At 47.2% G+C, this 15,566-nt stretch overlaps 2 protein-coding genes and 1 non-coding gene across 3 annotated transcripts; 1 reads left to right on the top strand and 2 right to left on the bottom strand.

Annotated features, from left to right (window-relative positions):
- Positions 1-13,477: 13,477 nt before the first annotated feature.
- Trnak-cuu (transfer RNA lysine (anticodon CUU)) lies at positions 13,478-13,550 on the bottom strand. Its single transcript has one exon. It is a non-coding gene; the product is annotated as a tRNA-Lys (tRNA).
- Positions 13,551-13,941: 391 nt separating this feature from the next.
- LOC131259396 (mpv17-like protein) lies at positions 13,942-14,493 on the top strand. The gene has a single exon (XM_058260877.1). The coding sequence runs from the start codon at positions 13,942-13,944 to the stop codon at positions 14,491-14,493; it is 552 nt and encodes a 183-aa protein (XP_058116860.1).
- Positions 14,494-14,744: 251 nt separating this feature from the next.
- Positions 14,745-15,147, bottom strand: LOC131260570 (uncharacterized). Its single transcript, XM_058262332.1, has 2 exons — positions 15,073-15,147; positions 14,745-15,011 (listed from the first exon to the last, which is right to left on the bottom strand). The coding sequence occupies exons 1-2, from the start codon at positions 15,145-15,147 to the stop codon at positions 14,745-14,747; spliced, it is 342 nt and encodes a 113-aa protein (XP_058118315.1).
- Between the last annotated feature and the right edge of the window lie 419 nt (positions 15,148-15,566).

Below are 15,566 nucleotides of genomic sequence, written 5' to 3'. Positions count from 1 at the left end.
TATCGCACCCGGGAAGAGGTTAAAGGAAGCACTTCTAGCGAGGCAATTGTGCGCCAACCATCCGAAAACCGTTTCCAGCGCGACAATGGGCCACTTGGAAGATGAGCGACATTATCGTTAAAACGGTTCCCTGCCGGTCTCGGAATGAAAACTTTGTAAGTGCCTTCGTCTTCCGCAAGCCCTCACAGAGTACGTAAAATCGATAATGCAACCCGGTTTCCTCTTCCCCCAGCCCAGCAACGTCTCGTTTTTAGGCAGAATGAAAATCTTTTCGTACTCTTGCTTAGTTTTTGGCAACCAATGGGAAAGGGACGCCATCAGAGCCCCGCTTCTTCTTCTCTTGCCTGCTCGAATTAGATACTATTTTCGCCTGAATTATGTATTCTACACTGGAGCAGGAAATAAACACGCCACGATCTGAGGGGCTAAACTTTTCCCGGACCACGGACGGGGAGGGTGGACGTACCGTCCCGCATGTTTAACATTCTGCACAACGTCCCGCCGGGTCGTACTAAAGACCCTTGCCTCCATGCGACGTCATAAGAAAAATAATACCATTCTCTTTGATGTCATATGCCATATAATGGATGGGAAAAAGATATCCTCCACCAAGGTGAGGCTGGGGGGGGGGGGGGGGGGGTGGTTTGTTGCCACCACCATTCCAGCGTTCCGTCCTCGACAGTTCCAGGGAAAACACCACCCCAACACACACGCACACAGCGGCACAACAGAGTGTTGTTTGTACAAACTTTTCCATTTAACGACCCGTCCTTCTGTTCTGCTCATTTGAGCGTATTTCTTTTATGATTGTGACATTCAATTTTGATGCTTCCGTTGATGTTTATAATTTACGTCAGCGAGTGCATGTTTTTCTTCTGCGCTCGTTCGTTCCTTGTTTTTCCTCTCCTGCCTTTGTCGTTTTGCTGCCATAACTTCTATGCCGCCACTTTCTTTGCCCGCTTCCGCCATTGTTGTTATTAGTTGACGATGCCCTCGACCGAATGGCACTAATATCGCAGGCCCTGCAGACAAACAGACAACACAGCGGTCGAAGTTCTCAACCGTCTGGCGGCAAAATGTGACCTTTCGCTGTCGGTGACAGTTTACGAATCGGGCGAAGACATTCGCACACTTACGCAAAGTCCGCGCCAGAGTTTGTTGTCTAAATTTTGCACAACCCTAAGCTGTGGATCTGCGTTCATCCAGCCACCGTCCCGAATCGTGTAGCATCGTAAAAACGTAATCCAAACATCGACGGGAACGGATGGCGTCTTTGGAAACCTTTTGCTATCTTGTTTTTTTCTTCCCTTTCCCCCGAGCTGTGAAAAGGCGAGCAATTGAATGGACGCCGTTTCGGGGCCACAGCAAAGCGCCAATGAGTATGCTAATGGGATGGAAATACGCGAAAAGAACACCGCTCGGAAACTTGGGCCGTTAGGGATAATTTCAAATCAACGGCTTCTGAAACGGCTTTCTAGGAGCAACGCAAATGAAATTGCAGCGCGCGCGTCAAGTTTCATCGTCTTCGTCGTGTAATCGGTTTTTTCGGAGCACCACACACACAAAAATGGTGCACGAATTGCAAATGTGTTGCCTCCATCGGTCGTTCAATTCGACCGCCACCGTAAATGGCCGCGCGGGAACATCAAAAATGGCTACACAAATTGGTCCTTTCATTACCACCGACACGCAGAAAGAGCGAGCGAAACCCTACGCCCCAATAATGGGAGGGTGTGACCCGAACAAGGTCAGGATGGGGTTCTTTTCGCTTCGGAAACTTATCTCCCACGTCGATTTGCTTGGTTACCCCTATCGAAAGATCTTTCCAATCGTCTTGCCGGGTTGAAAATTGGTTGCGGAGAAGTTTTATTTTCTATTGGCTCTTCGTTCCAGTAACGATTTCGGGGGAGTTGAATCGAACGACGAGGACACATGCGCCGAAGACTCCAACGTCTTCGATGTCTCGTATGTGCATTATAATATCAATATTGATACGGTAAAGTTTTATGCAAACGAGCACAGAACCGGTGGAGGGCGAAATTGTCCAAATCGAACGAAATCGACACAAGCGAACCCGGCGGGCAGAATCGAGCAGTGCGTTCTTTGGGCTTGGTTTATCTCCATTCCAGCACGATGGAAGTGAAAGCATTCGAAACCGTGCCGTCGCCATATGTGACTCGATAAGAAATTCAATCCACTCGGGACGGACCACCACGACGTTGTCTCCATGGACGGAGGAGGGCAAGGACGAAGGAAGGACGAGAGAATCGCGGCATTCGCATTCGATGACGACCCGAAGCCATCATCCGCCAGTCTTGGACTCCGTCAAACCGGGGCGCGCGCTTCGACGCTCATAAAGAAGAAGCGGTTCTCGTTCTCGCTCCGAAGCGGTAGCATAAATATGTTGAATAAACATATACTCAGCTGCGACAAACCGCCACCGCCGCCAAGGACCGGGGGTAGGGATCGATCGCGCGGGACATAAAGTGGGCTTCGGTGAAGCTGTCCTGTGAAGTTCATTTATTTATGGCCCGAGCAACAACAATAACAGCAAATGAATAAATAAATATTGGCCTCGCCAGAGCGGAAAAGGGGGCCGCCCCATATGCGTAACGCTATGCGCATATACGCCCGGCCGTATTTCATTTAATTTCCAAACCACCTCCCAACCCCATCCCACCCACCGGAGGGAGCGGGGGGAAGGGTGGCACATAAACCGCTTCCAGCTCACTGGAGCTCTCGAATGGAAATCACGTTCGGATGGGAAAACCTCGAGCTGCACACGCTCGACCGAGCCGTCGCTGCCTAAACCTCCCTCGGCTGGGGTTTTCTGGTCGTCTCTATTCGTCCGAGCAAATCAAGCATAAAATTCAAATTTCAAATATTAAATGGCCACCACTCGGTATACCGCTCGGGTGGATCGGCTTGCATCGGTTGTGCAAAACGGGCAGCCGGGGAGATTGGTTGCAACTATTGATGGGCGTCCCGCCGTGAGTTAGGAAATTGTTCGGGCTGCAGTCAAAGCGGGCCGGGATTTGCAAATGACCCTTCCGAACCAACTGGAACCGTGTGATCTATGAAACCGGCCACCGGAAACACTGGTTAGCGGCGGTGCTGGTCAACGCGCTTCCGGTTGCGATTGATTGAATGCATTTCGATCCCCGGTTCGGTATTGTTGCTCCGCCATTGCGTAAGTGTATCAATTTACTGGAGTTCTATTTGCATCTCGAGCACTGTTCCCGGTCGGATAAATCAATTGATGTGATGGTCTTAACCGATGTTCTTTAAGTAAACTATAATTGCTAAACAAGTCGTACATTGTTTTTATGCAGAAGTACCATGAACGTTGGTTTTCTTTTTCAAGATAAATTCATGTTGTGATTCATTGGGTTATTTCAATATTTTTAATCAATCGATAAAAAAAAGAGGAGTTATAAATTTAATAAACAAAAAATCTCAGCCACATTTTCCCATTATAATTACTTTTTACTCGAAATGCAGTTTGGAACTATAAGGATAAAAAACCAAGTAGACATAGCAATCGAGTTATCATTGAAGTAAGAAGAGAAGGATTTAAAAAGGAGTGATGAACAGTAGCGAGTGAGTTGAATACAGAGAGCAGAAGGAAAAGGTTGTATATTATAGAATTTATCCAGAGATGAACTAATATAGAAAACCTTACATTAATAGTTGTCAATTGAACAATTACTAAAAAATAAAACTAGAATAAGAATCATTTTAAAGGCGACGGGAAACGAAGCGCAATCGTGTTATTCTGCTGGTCAATTTGTCAAAAAGAATTTTGGCTCACCTACCCTATAATCGCATGCGTAATCTTGTCAGAACGTAAACATACGAATAAATGGTTCATTCATCCTTGATTATTTGTCAAATTTCTATGATTATTTAGCGCAGTTTTTGTATTTTTAACAATAAACAACAAAGTAATAGCAGTAGCTTCAAGAAATGTTGCAATTTTCACCAAATTGCAAAGCATAAACAAAGCAAAGATGACGCTATACACGCACGAGAGACCAGCGATTACGCTTCGTTTACCGTGCCCTTAACACTTTTATTCTAATAATATAAATTTGGACACTTTTTATATTGAGCGAACCACAAATAATCGTCATAATGAAAACATTTCTGTTTTGGTTGAAAATGTGTGTCAAATGTTTTGTAAAAATCTCTCGATTTGGTTCAACCTAGACCAATCTGAACTGGAAGGAAATTTAATTGAAAAATACGAGCCATCGATGATGTTATTCTCGGTCGAGCGGAATTTCATTGCTGGTCGAACGAGAAACGAATTGTTGATACAATGTCCAAACTGACCGAAACGCTTCTGATTTCCCCGGGGATCAATTGGCAACAAACCCGTCCGTCCGCCTACCAACCTTGGAGTCGCTCGAAGGTTCCTTTCCAGAAGGAACAGTCCCCTCCCTCCCTCCCTCTTCACCAGTCCCGGTAGCGCACCACGAGAAGAAGCGATCCGACTCTTGATGGCCGCCATTGTCCGCGCGATTGCGATTGATAGCGCGAGTGTAATGGTTTCCTCGTGCGCCATTCTTCGGCACAATGGCAAACCACGATGGCACTTCATCTATCTTCGGGGCGGCATTTTTATTAGGCAGCCACTGGCGCACTCAACCCGGCAACACGGCAATTGTGCGCCGGCTGGTTGCTGCGGGTTTCGGTTTCACTCCGGGCCCTCGCCCGGGTCCCGCAACACAATCGCAATCGATTACCCCGCTGGGGCAATTAAAATTGATTACACACCGCCGAACCAGACCCGTGACATTTGGCCAACATGGAAGTGGCCGGGCGGTTTGAAGGCGATCGCTATCGATAAATAATAATTCCGCCCGAAACGCCCGATTCGGCCGGCACGCACAACACGCGAAATCGCTCGCCAGCCCGATCGATCGAAGATGGCCACCACGTATACGCTTCACGTCCGATCACGTACGCGGCACGGCGGGAGGGGCATCGAAGTCCCGGCCGAAGAAACCCAACGTGCAATCCACAGGTGGGGCCAACGTCTCGCAGCCAGCGATTGCCCGAAAGGAACAATGCAGTCCACTGCGCCATTACCGACGCTGACCAAATCGGGGCAATAAATAATCGAGGCCCCGAATGGCGGAATGGCTCCCGCGGTTCATGGTGGGCATCAATAAACAACGGAAAAAAGGTCGAAACGGCCCTTCACTATCTGGCACGAAAGCGAAACAATAGACCCCTAGCCATCGGACAGCTCTCCTTCCCTTGTTGGCAGGGGGACGCGAGTTGGCCGGAGATATTGATAAAAACACAACGCTGGAAAGTATGATCGGCAATTAATACCCGTCGATCACCCGCTCGGTTGAATTGAGCTGAAGTGCCTTTTGCTTGCATTAAAGCATTTCAATGCTACAAACAATTACAGCTGCCAAAATTGGGGTACCTCATAAAGGGTAATTGGAAAGATAATTGTAACGCAAGATGGCCCCAACTCCAAACATCCATTATTTCCCGGTAATTTATAACACTTTTTCCCCCCGTGGCCAGCTGTTATGGCGACGGCATCGAAGGGAAATAAATTCGACCAGATTAATCAACGGCCGGTACAACGGCAGCAGTCGAGGCCCTCAACGAGCAGCTGTTGAGATTTCATCGTACGACGACTCGAAGTGCATAATAATACGCGAGTCCGAACCACGCCGGGCAGCTAATTAAGTTCGCCAATCGTGATCTACATAATCCCTTGCGTCCCTTACGTACGTACGTGCCACCGAATGGTGCTGAAGAAACCGTGGGAGCGGGAAGGCGGTGGGGGCATTTGACCAACGCACACTTTTATTTCCCTTTGCTGGCGCTGAAATTTTCCGCCGGCGAAATAAAAATGATGATTAATCATATTTTCTGCATTTTAATGAGCACCGTTTTCACACTTTGTGCCTTGTGGTTCGGGCTGAAGGAGGGGCGAAGGGCCCGGAAGGGATACGGTGGGACATAAATTATCTGCTGCGGTTTCTTGGGTACATTCTTACCGTGTGCTTGGGGGGAGAAAAGGCTTGGAATTTAGAGCACTTCGTTCGTGTGGTCAGAGGGAAAAATGTGCTGAGTTCGAATGGCTTACTCTATGTAGATATTTTATGCATTCTTTGTTGTCCCTTCTTGAAGATCCTTGAAGTGCCATATGTTGATGCTGCTGAAACAGCAACTAATAATGCTTGTGTAAACCCTCAGTGGACTGTAAACGAAATGCAATCCATGGCAGACGATAAGACGACCAGCTTCGTCATGCAATAAAAGACTCTTCCATGCTGTCCCCGATAAGTATTTTGATTTCTGCAACTTCGCAGAGTGTTGCGAAATGAAGCCTCCCATACCACGGACCACCTCGGCAAGTGCAATAAACTCATTACAACCCCGTGCTAGCTGCACTCGCCCACCCCCCAACTCCTTTTTTACAGGGCCACAATTTCCGCGGTTCAATTGTTTTGTCAACAATCGATAACCCGGTCGTGCCCGGTCGGTCCCTATCGCCTCTTGGTCTCATTCAGACCTTTCATTCATCGATGAGACCGCGGTCAAGATTGTGTCATTTTCGGGTAAGAGGAGGGTCGGGCCGAAGGGGTAAGGGTAGGCTATAAAAAAGAGTGCGCGAACCAAAATAAAACCGGGTTGCGGTCTGGATGTACGGAAAACAATCCCCCAGGCTTTTTCCTTATCAGCCAACGTCTGCGCCAACGGTACGTGCTGGCCGTCGGGTGACGCGATCGGCATTCTTGACCCCCTCCTCCATCCCAACCTCTTGAAGGGTCCATGTGCTTGATGCACACCGTCTAGCACGAACGATGGATGACGAACAACAGGCGATGACAGTCGGTCCGCAATCAGCTGATGATGCCACCTCGTGGTCAGCTGTTACGAGGGCGGGTTGATTGCGATAGGCATCACGCTCCGGCAGTGAAACGAAAATCCCACGTGAAGGCATTGCAGATAACGAGCCGCCGCCGCGTGTGTGTCATTCGCCAGCCCCTGTTTGCCATGTGTCACGGCCTCGGGGCGTCTCAGTAATTAACGGCAGCTAGAAGAAGCGCCGGCAGCACGATGGACGCGATAAGGGGCTAGGGACGATTTATGACGCGAACCGGCGGACTGTTCGCGATGCGATTTGGCACCAGTTCGCGGCCAGCGGCAAGATAATGCGGTCACGATGCGACTCCTACTTCCTGGCAATCGCGATTCTGCGTCGGAGCGCTGCCCTATCCGGCCGAAATCTCCTCCGCGACGTGATTGATAAACAATACAGTAGGTCACGCAGGCCTCTGGACGAAGGGCATTCGGAGGGGGGACGAGTTTTGATAACGATAATGGGAACGGGAGTCTCTGCGCAATCGGCTGTCGTCACGCGGGAAGCTATTTTAATTTGATTGCTCCAGATCTCGGGGTATACTTAGATCGTAAAATTATCTTTATAAAGCACTCTAATCTCTCAATTGCCGCGACTCGTTAAGTGCCTTCCAGTGAATTCCTCGATATCGGTTGGCTCGTTGGATTACTCTCGATTTCTTCTTATTTTAGAATTCACTGGAAATTGTCTGATTGCCAACTTATCAAGATGGAAAAGCAAGAAAAACAATCCATTAAGATGGAACAACACGGTCAAAGGTTTGGTAATGTTTGTTAAGTTAATTTGGTTCACAGACTGGGAGCTTTTAAATATCATCTAGGTTTTTTTCCGGTTGGCTGTCTTATTCGTAGGCGTTGAAATAAGCGAACATTTGAGGATTATATGTATATTTTAAATATGCTAGGGATTTATTTTGCTCGATAATCCTCAGATCATCATCATTTTCAGAGTCTTTAATAAATTCCCAAAAGTGATCTCTTTAATATACGTTACTGCATTGTTGTTCTTATCATCATTTAAAAAGCAACGCCAATATTATAGTATTGATCCATATTTTTACGCACATTGTTTGAGTTAAACACTGACATTGTCGCAACATTACATAAATGAATGTTAAAACTTTTGTTTGCAATTCAGTTTATATATTTGATTTAATTTAGTTTAATTCATTTGTAATTTAAATAATAAGCATAATTATTTATACTGGCCAGGGAGATATATTTACGTTTGGTGACCATCCACCGTCAATATACAATCCAGATTTTTCAAGTTTTTAATCCAAAACCGCATCAAGTAGGAGTTTGCAAGATAAACATAATTCCAATTATCAAGCTGTAAGCCTCGGAGCCCCCAGGCAGTTGCTTACCCTATCCATGTTTGCTTCTTCCAGAGAGTTACATTCGTGTGTTTTCGGTCAGAAAGCTGTATACGGAAAAAAAAGGCCTTCTGTTTTAAACCATTTATAATAGGTTAATAACATTGTTCTATGTTCTAATTTAATTTATTTAAATTTAGTACTTTTCAGGATCACCATAAATAATACTTAGAACGGTCGGAAAATGTAGCTCTTTCAGTTATTCAGTTTTAACGACGCATAAAAAAGTCCAGATGTCCCAGCCAGTGGACATTCTGGTGCGTACGCAAACGGTAGTTCTGGCGCAAGAGTGGTATAATACTATAATATAATTCACCCCCTAGCCAGCCCAACAGCTTTCCATCCTTTGCATCGACCACCACCGGGAGGCATCCTTTAACCGCACGACCGTTTAATTAGCGTCATTTCGTTCTGGTGCAAAACCCCCGAGTCCACCGTATGACCGGTGGCTAATTTGTTGAAATGTTTATCGGCCGTCGGTGCAGATAGAAATTTTATTACCTGGGCCGTAAAACCCGAAGCCGATGTGGGCCTTTAAAATCCTTTAACGACGATATAACCCCGCGGGTGCAACGATCGAGCCATCGAACGAGGTCGGTTTGCGGTGGCGGTGCATGAGGTGCAATAAAAATTGCACCCAAAGTAAGTGCATTCCCGCTGAAGGTGAAGGTGTGGAGGCAATGCGAGATGCGCGAGATCGAAGCCACGCGAAAGATGTCCGAAGCGAATCTCGCGGAAAGAATAAAAAAGTGCTCGACTCGTAAAAGTCGACTTCGACGAACGTGATTCGAAGAAACGGATCATTCGGGAGCGGCTCGCTGCTTGCTGCTCATTTGTTTCTTGCCATCACCGGGGGGGTTCCAAGCCCCTGACCAGGGTCGCCGGCGACCATTATCGCACCTCGTAAGAAACTCGAACCCTCCGCCACAAATATATATATGCACCGGGACTTCGCGGCGGCCCGGGTCGATACACATGAGCATTAAACATAATTAATTTTATACCTCATAAATAAGCGCGGCGTTCATAAATATTGCGGAACCCAATCGCACTCGGGGGGTCCCGGCGGGCGCGAGGGCATTTGCGCCATTTAAATTCGTTAAACTTTCGTCATGCCGATCGCCTTCGGCAGGTGGCCGTGATCCCTGAATTTGACTCAGAGTGCCCTAGAAAACCCCGTGCTATCCTGGGAATTCCGGAAAGTGATCCCGAACCAACGCCGGACCAGATGAGTTCGGTTGACCAGACTGGAGGCCAGGGTAAGAAACAGTCTCCGAAATTACCGTTTTTATTACAAACGTAATTACAATTCCCAAACCGATCCGCCTTCCGGTCGATACGCCATCAACCCCGGTTCAATATGATTATGATGCCGGACCCATGGCAATTCCAACCGGCGTTTATTTTTTCCGTCATTTTGCATATTATATTTCCCTTTCGGGACGAACACCGACACCCCTCTGCTGACACACTCGCAGCCCATCTTCCACCCAGGGACGTGTGATGGGCAGAAATTAATGCTGATAAAATTTTATACCTTTTTAAACTGCCCAAACAAATTCCCGTCCCTCGCTTGAAATGCTGTGTTATTGGGACTTCTTTTTTTTATGGACACACTTCACCCCCTTTCGGTCACGACCTTCCTTCCCGAGCCTGCCGGCAAAGGGTCCATACATTCCACCTAGACAGCACTTATTTTTCCCGTGCTCATCCTGAATGTGCGTATTTTGTTAGGCTCCCTTTTTTTTCGCAAATAAAACTAATAAAAAGGCAAAAACGCAGCCACACGCAATTCCGACCAGTCTGGCATGTTTGTTTGTACCGCTGCGTTTTGCTACATAATGCCGTTTGCGTATGCGTTTGCGTTTGTGAGGTTGTAAAAAAAAGAAAATAACGGAAGCCACAACAGTACGCGTACGTGGCGTACGTGGCCAGAGAGGACCTGCGTTACGGGGGATTTGGGGATCCATTTTGATTAAATATTTTATTTTTCCCAACAAACACACACGATACCGGTCGGTGGTAGCAATTTTTCGTGGTCCGCAGTAGGATCATTTTTCCACCACAAAAGGGTATATTGGTCGGGGCGATGTCGAATGGTTGTAAGGATTAGAGTTAGTTTTATTGCACAGAAATAAAAATGTTTCGGAATGGCACGGAAATGAAATGTGTTTTTAAGCTCGGTAAATATTTGTTCAACATGTATTGTAGATTCGCACAGAATTAAACAATTTATTTTAGAAGCACGAATTAACGTTTACGTATTTTACAGTAACCGGCAATTGTTAATTTATCAAATTTATATAATGGTTTTTTCCTAGAAATTAGTTCCACTGCCAACTCTCTACTTACTTTATTTTATTTTCATATGAAACAAATTTATCGAACCATAAATCAATCTTTGCATGAACCAACTATCAAAACAGTTGAAGGGGAAATAACATGAGAAAAAATATTAGATCAACTGCGGTTATTTGCAGCATTGCACTGCGAACGTGACACGTGCAGCGCGAAGCCGCAAAAGTGTGCGTGCGCAGTACCACCGTCTCATCCCGGCATGTTGGCCATTACTGTCAGAACAATTAATTCATCAGCTCGCATGATTAAATGCACGTTCATTACGAGGCCATGTGTCCGTTCCGCAGACGTGCGTCGCATAGCGAAAAGGACACACGGGAGCAAGCCTTACCGGGTCGCCCGGCATGTGGATGTTAAAAAATTTCAAAACCTCCCCCTCCCACGGGTTGAAGTTTTTCTCGAGCACGCACCGTACCGTTACGTGAAGTCGAACGAAATGGCTGGATGCTCGTAAGATTATTTATAACGGTAACACCTACACCAAAGGGGGTCTTCTCCATCGAGGATAATAGTCCAGGCTTTCCTTGGCATGCCCGGTGGGGGAGGGTTCGGTTTTATGCTCTCTTGTGTAGACCTTAAATTATATTAATACACATCGCTCAAACCGAGACGCACGTGCTGCCAAAGAGGAGGTCGCCTGCGATCTATCAACCAATCTGAATGAAGTGGCACAAAACGTCGGCACCGAGGTTCAAAAATGAGCTACCATTTGAATGGCTTCCGTAAAACGTGCCCCAAGAAACGCCTCCTCGGATGCCCTCGCCTTGATGGCACGTAGGCCGCAAAAATGGGTTCAAATCAGAGCACGACGCAATCAGCATCCTTCCGCCCGAAAACGTTGCAGCCAATTTGCGTTTTAAAATTAACATAATTAAAGTAATGATTTGTCGTTAGCCGCTCACTAAACGGCGATGGGTGATTGGATTACGACTCGAACCACGTTTGGATGGATTTACATTTTGGTACCACTTTTTAAAAGCACTTGCTCGGCGTTGGACGTTCCTTCGGAGAAGGTTCTACGGAACGCTCCTTCAAGCGCTTAACTGTGTCAAAAGACTTTAGCAATAATATTTCAATCAGCCAGCTACAGCAAAAACCCCCTTCGCTGGCGTCGAGCTTGACGTTGTCCTCTTGAAACCCACCAACGTGACTCCTTAAAACGTCCCACTCGGATGCGGACAAACAAAGTATCGGCTTCGAATACGCGCTCGTTGACCACTCGAACACGTTTCTCGCTATTTACGTTACGGCCGGGTCCGGCAAATTTGTCATCCTTACCGTCCGAGAAAGGGATGTATTTCTGTGTTTCTTGTTTCTGTTGATGTTTGTGTTTGTTGTTTTCTTCTTTTTGGGGGGGAAATAAAAATTGCGCATTCATTAAGAAAGCCTTGTTCCCTCTTCCGAAGGCGAGGCGCGAGAAGAACACGTTTGACTTGTTTACTCACTTGCCAATTTTATCTAATTCCTCATCCGGCGGAATCCATCCGTTTGGCCCGGACAACCGTTGTGGCGAGAGTGTGAATGCATTCCCTTCACCATACCAACACAGGGTAGGAGGGCAAGGGTACTGGGTGACCGGAGGGAGGAAGTGCAAATATGTAATTACGGTGCCACGATGACGACGCGTCCGTCCGACACGTTTCGCCGCAAAAAGTCTTGGAAGCAAACCGCGATTCCTCGTGGTCGTCGTCGTCATCTTGTGTTGTGCATTACTTTATGGAATGTGTCATTATGGCCAGCGTTACATATTTGTCCGTTTGACGTGCCAGCGGTTGCCATAGCGTGGACAAGGGCTATGGAGATAAATAGATCGAATCATGTCGACACAATGTGGACGTTGGCGCAGCTGCACGCCATTCCGATGCGACTTGTCGTTTGTCTGGTGGTGTGTTCAACTTTGCACCAAAGTCCTTCATCCATCATCTCTCGCCTTGGTTGGTTTGTGCACAACCCAGCGTCACTGGTGTGTTGTTATCTTCTAACGACGTTCCCTATGCTCGGGGGGGGGCCGGACAAAGGCATCAACATTTCCGTTGCCTTCGCCTTTATCGACGGGACGCTGGCAACACTTTAGCAGCTCGTCTCAAAATTGGCAGCCACAAGCGCGTTGTTGATGTTGGGTTTTGTTGGATGGAAACCATGTGAACGAGATTACCTTCCCACGTGGAAGCAATTGGGAATGGAGGTTCCTGTTAAGCACGACACTCATTGTGATTTGCATAGCCTCTTTTTCCCCCATCGACCGGGAAGCGTTAGCACCGACCTGAAGAAGTGTAACGTTCCTCCACGTACCGGAAGGTCGGTTGTGTAAAAGAAGCCCCCGTCGCTGTTCGGAATAATAAATTATTGTTTCGATAACTGTACAACCCACGGCCTCGGTAAGTCTTAGAAGTTGGCTGTGCTTAAGTTTTGCTACGGAAATTTGCATACAAGAGCCCGTCCCTGGTGTGAAGGCTGCAAGTTCGCTTCGGGTTTGTTAGGGACAAACTCTCTCGAACAATTTCTTTAAATTATAGTCTGACCTTCCGGAGCAAGTCGGGAAGCTAAAGAAGCGCTTCACGTGGCCTATTGTGATCTCCCTCCCTGTGCACTAATTTCCGACCGAGATAACGGGCCGCATAAATTAGAAAACTTTGGTCGGAAAGTTGTTCAGAATGTGCAATTATTAAACCGACCCATGCGCCGAGGATGGGTTAGTTGCCCACTCTAAGGCTGGTCTATAATAGAAGGCAAGTTTGCGACTGAGTCAACTTACAAACATCCGGAATAAAAAATGTCCTCTTACAGGAGAAATTATTGCTAGGAAAAACTGTATCCTTCAAGAAAATAAAAAAAAAGTTTCACAGCGCCCAACGTGGGGCTCGAACCCACGACCCTGAGATTAAGAGTCTCATGCTCTACCGACTGAGCTAGCCGGGCTGATAGGTAGACCTGCGAAATAACGCTACATAAACACGATGCCTTCACTCGCGTCATGTGCGACCCCAGTACGTTACATAAAAGCACCATCATTATCGCAACCCCTATGTTGGCAGAGACGGCTTCGGAGAGCCTTGAACCTGTCTTGACCGTCAAATGACGGCCGTCGACGCAACGGTGGTGGTTGTAACCCGGTAGCCGGATGGCCTACTTTTTAACGTTATCGATTTTTCTTCGCCGTTTCGACTAGCACGCCGGTTTGACAGCGAGGCGTATATGACTCTTGTTCTGAATTTTTTTTGTTTTGTTTTTCCATGTTTTGCTCCACGGTTAATATTACTTTTTTCCCTTCTGTCCTCAGTCCCTCGGTTGGTAACGACGCTACGACACGATGTGGTGGAAATTCATCGTCGATGTTACGAATGAGTACAAGATCCTGCGGGGTATGCTCTCCTACTCCGCACTCTGGCCGATAGGAAGCCTCATCCAGCAGACGTTCGAGGGCAAACGGCTGCACACGTATGACTGGGAGCGCTGCCTTCGCTACAGCCTGTACGGAACGTTCGTCTCGGCCCCGATGCTCTACACGTGGATGCGCTGTGCCAACATCATGTGGCCCCGGACGGACTTCCGGTCTTCGCTGGCCAAAGCGTTCACCGAGCAGGCCGCCTACGACCCGTTCGCCATCGTGTTCTTCTTCTACGGCATGAGTATCCTCGAGCGAAAGACACAGCAGCAGGCCGGCGACGAGGCGAAGGCCAAGTTCTGGGACACCTACAAGGTGGGTTTCTTCTACTGGCCTGTGGTGCAAACCGTCAACTTTTCGCTGATCAAGCCGAAAAACCAGATCATCGTGGCCGGTTTCTTCAGCCTCATCTGGACCACGTTTTTGGCGTACAACAAGTCGAGTCAGAAACCGCAACAAATACTCCAGGTGGCGTAGGGGAAAGAGAAAGTATTGCCAGGAACCGGTCGGTTCCCATTTCGCGTTGTAGTGGCCACAAAACGTACCTATAGTTAAGTCTGACGAAATGTACCTCCAAAAGCTGGTGCTAATAAAGTAAATCCATAACGAATGATGGCTTTCACACTTGGTCCGCCATTGAAACAAGTTATCACGATCCAAAACCAGAAAAATAGGTCCCCGGCTGCATCGACCCAGGATATATTCATTAGCAAACAACACTCTCCGCACTACGACAGTATACTCTCGTGAGATGTTTTCTCGGTGTGCTGTCCGGCCGGTTTTAGCTTCCGCTCGGCTGCAGTAGTGACCTGTTCCGCCAGCCCGTCCAATAGCGCCGGAAGCACGCGCTCACCGATGGAAATCAGCAGATCGGCAATTTTCTCCACCCGCATGATATCGCTGATCACGGGTATCGCGGCCCGGTTGTCCTCGCCGGAAACAGACAGGTCTACTTCAACGCCATCGGCAACGACATCTCGAACCGTTCGGTCAAGCTGCAAAATAGGATAAACCTTACTATCGTGGTAGAAAAAAAAACATCCTGGATTGGCTTACACTTCGCCCGTGCGACTCATTAGTCACCATGGCCACAACCGTCAGGAACAGCACGATGCACTTCAAATGGCTCATTTTTCAATTCAAACTCGTTGCGGTAACAATGGAAATCTTTCCTCTGATGGACGGTACTTTTATACGCAATGAAAAACGCTTGGACAACGGATCGTTTTGAGTTTCTACTGCATGCAATCAAATGGCGATGTGCTTGAAAATCACAATTGTAATTGGTTTGATTGTCGTATCATTGCAATTTGGTTCTATTTGCTAATCAAATAGATGTTATTTCAATTTGCAAAAATGCAATCAGTGACGTAATCTACGCTTTTAAAACATGTGTGTTGTTTATTGGTATTTGAAACGGGGGAATAAGAATAGTTAGATGTGCCGTGATTGCTCAACGAGTATTATTCAATTTTATAAATGTGTACATTACGCAACGGGCGAAACTAAATTCAAATTTATTTAATCCAAGCTGGTGGCGCCATCTGCAA

Source organism: Anopheles coustani, chromosome 3 (genome assembly GCF_943734705.1).
Source record: "Anopheles coustani chromosome 3, idAnoCousDA_361_x.2, whole genome shotgun sequence".
NCBI lineage: Eukaryota > Metazoa > Arthropoda > Insecta > Diptera > Culicidae > Anopheles > Anopheles coustani.
Note: the sequence above shows the minus strand (reverse complement) of the source record. Positions and strands in the feature narration are given on the sequence as shown.

Coding starts and splice junctions, on each gene's coding strand:
- LOC131260570 (XM_058262332.1), bottom strand. CDS start 15,147: ATGAGCCATTTGAAGTGCATCGTGCTGTTCCTGACGGTTGTGGCCATG. Junction 15,012..15,072: donor ATGAGTCGCACGGGCGAAGT/GTAAGCCAATCC, acceptor CCTATTTTGCAG/CTTGACCGAACGGTTCGAGA.
- LOC131259396 (XM_058260877.1), top strand. CDS start 13,942: ATGTGGTGGAAATTCATCGTCGATGTTACGAATGAGTACAAGATCCTG.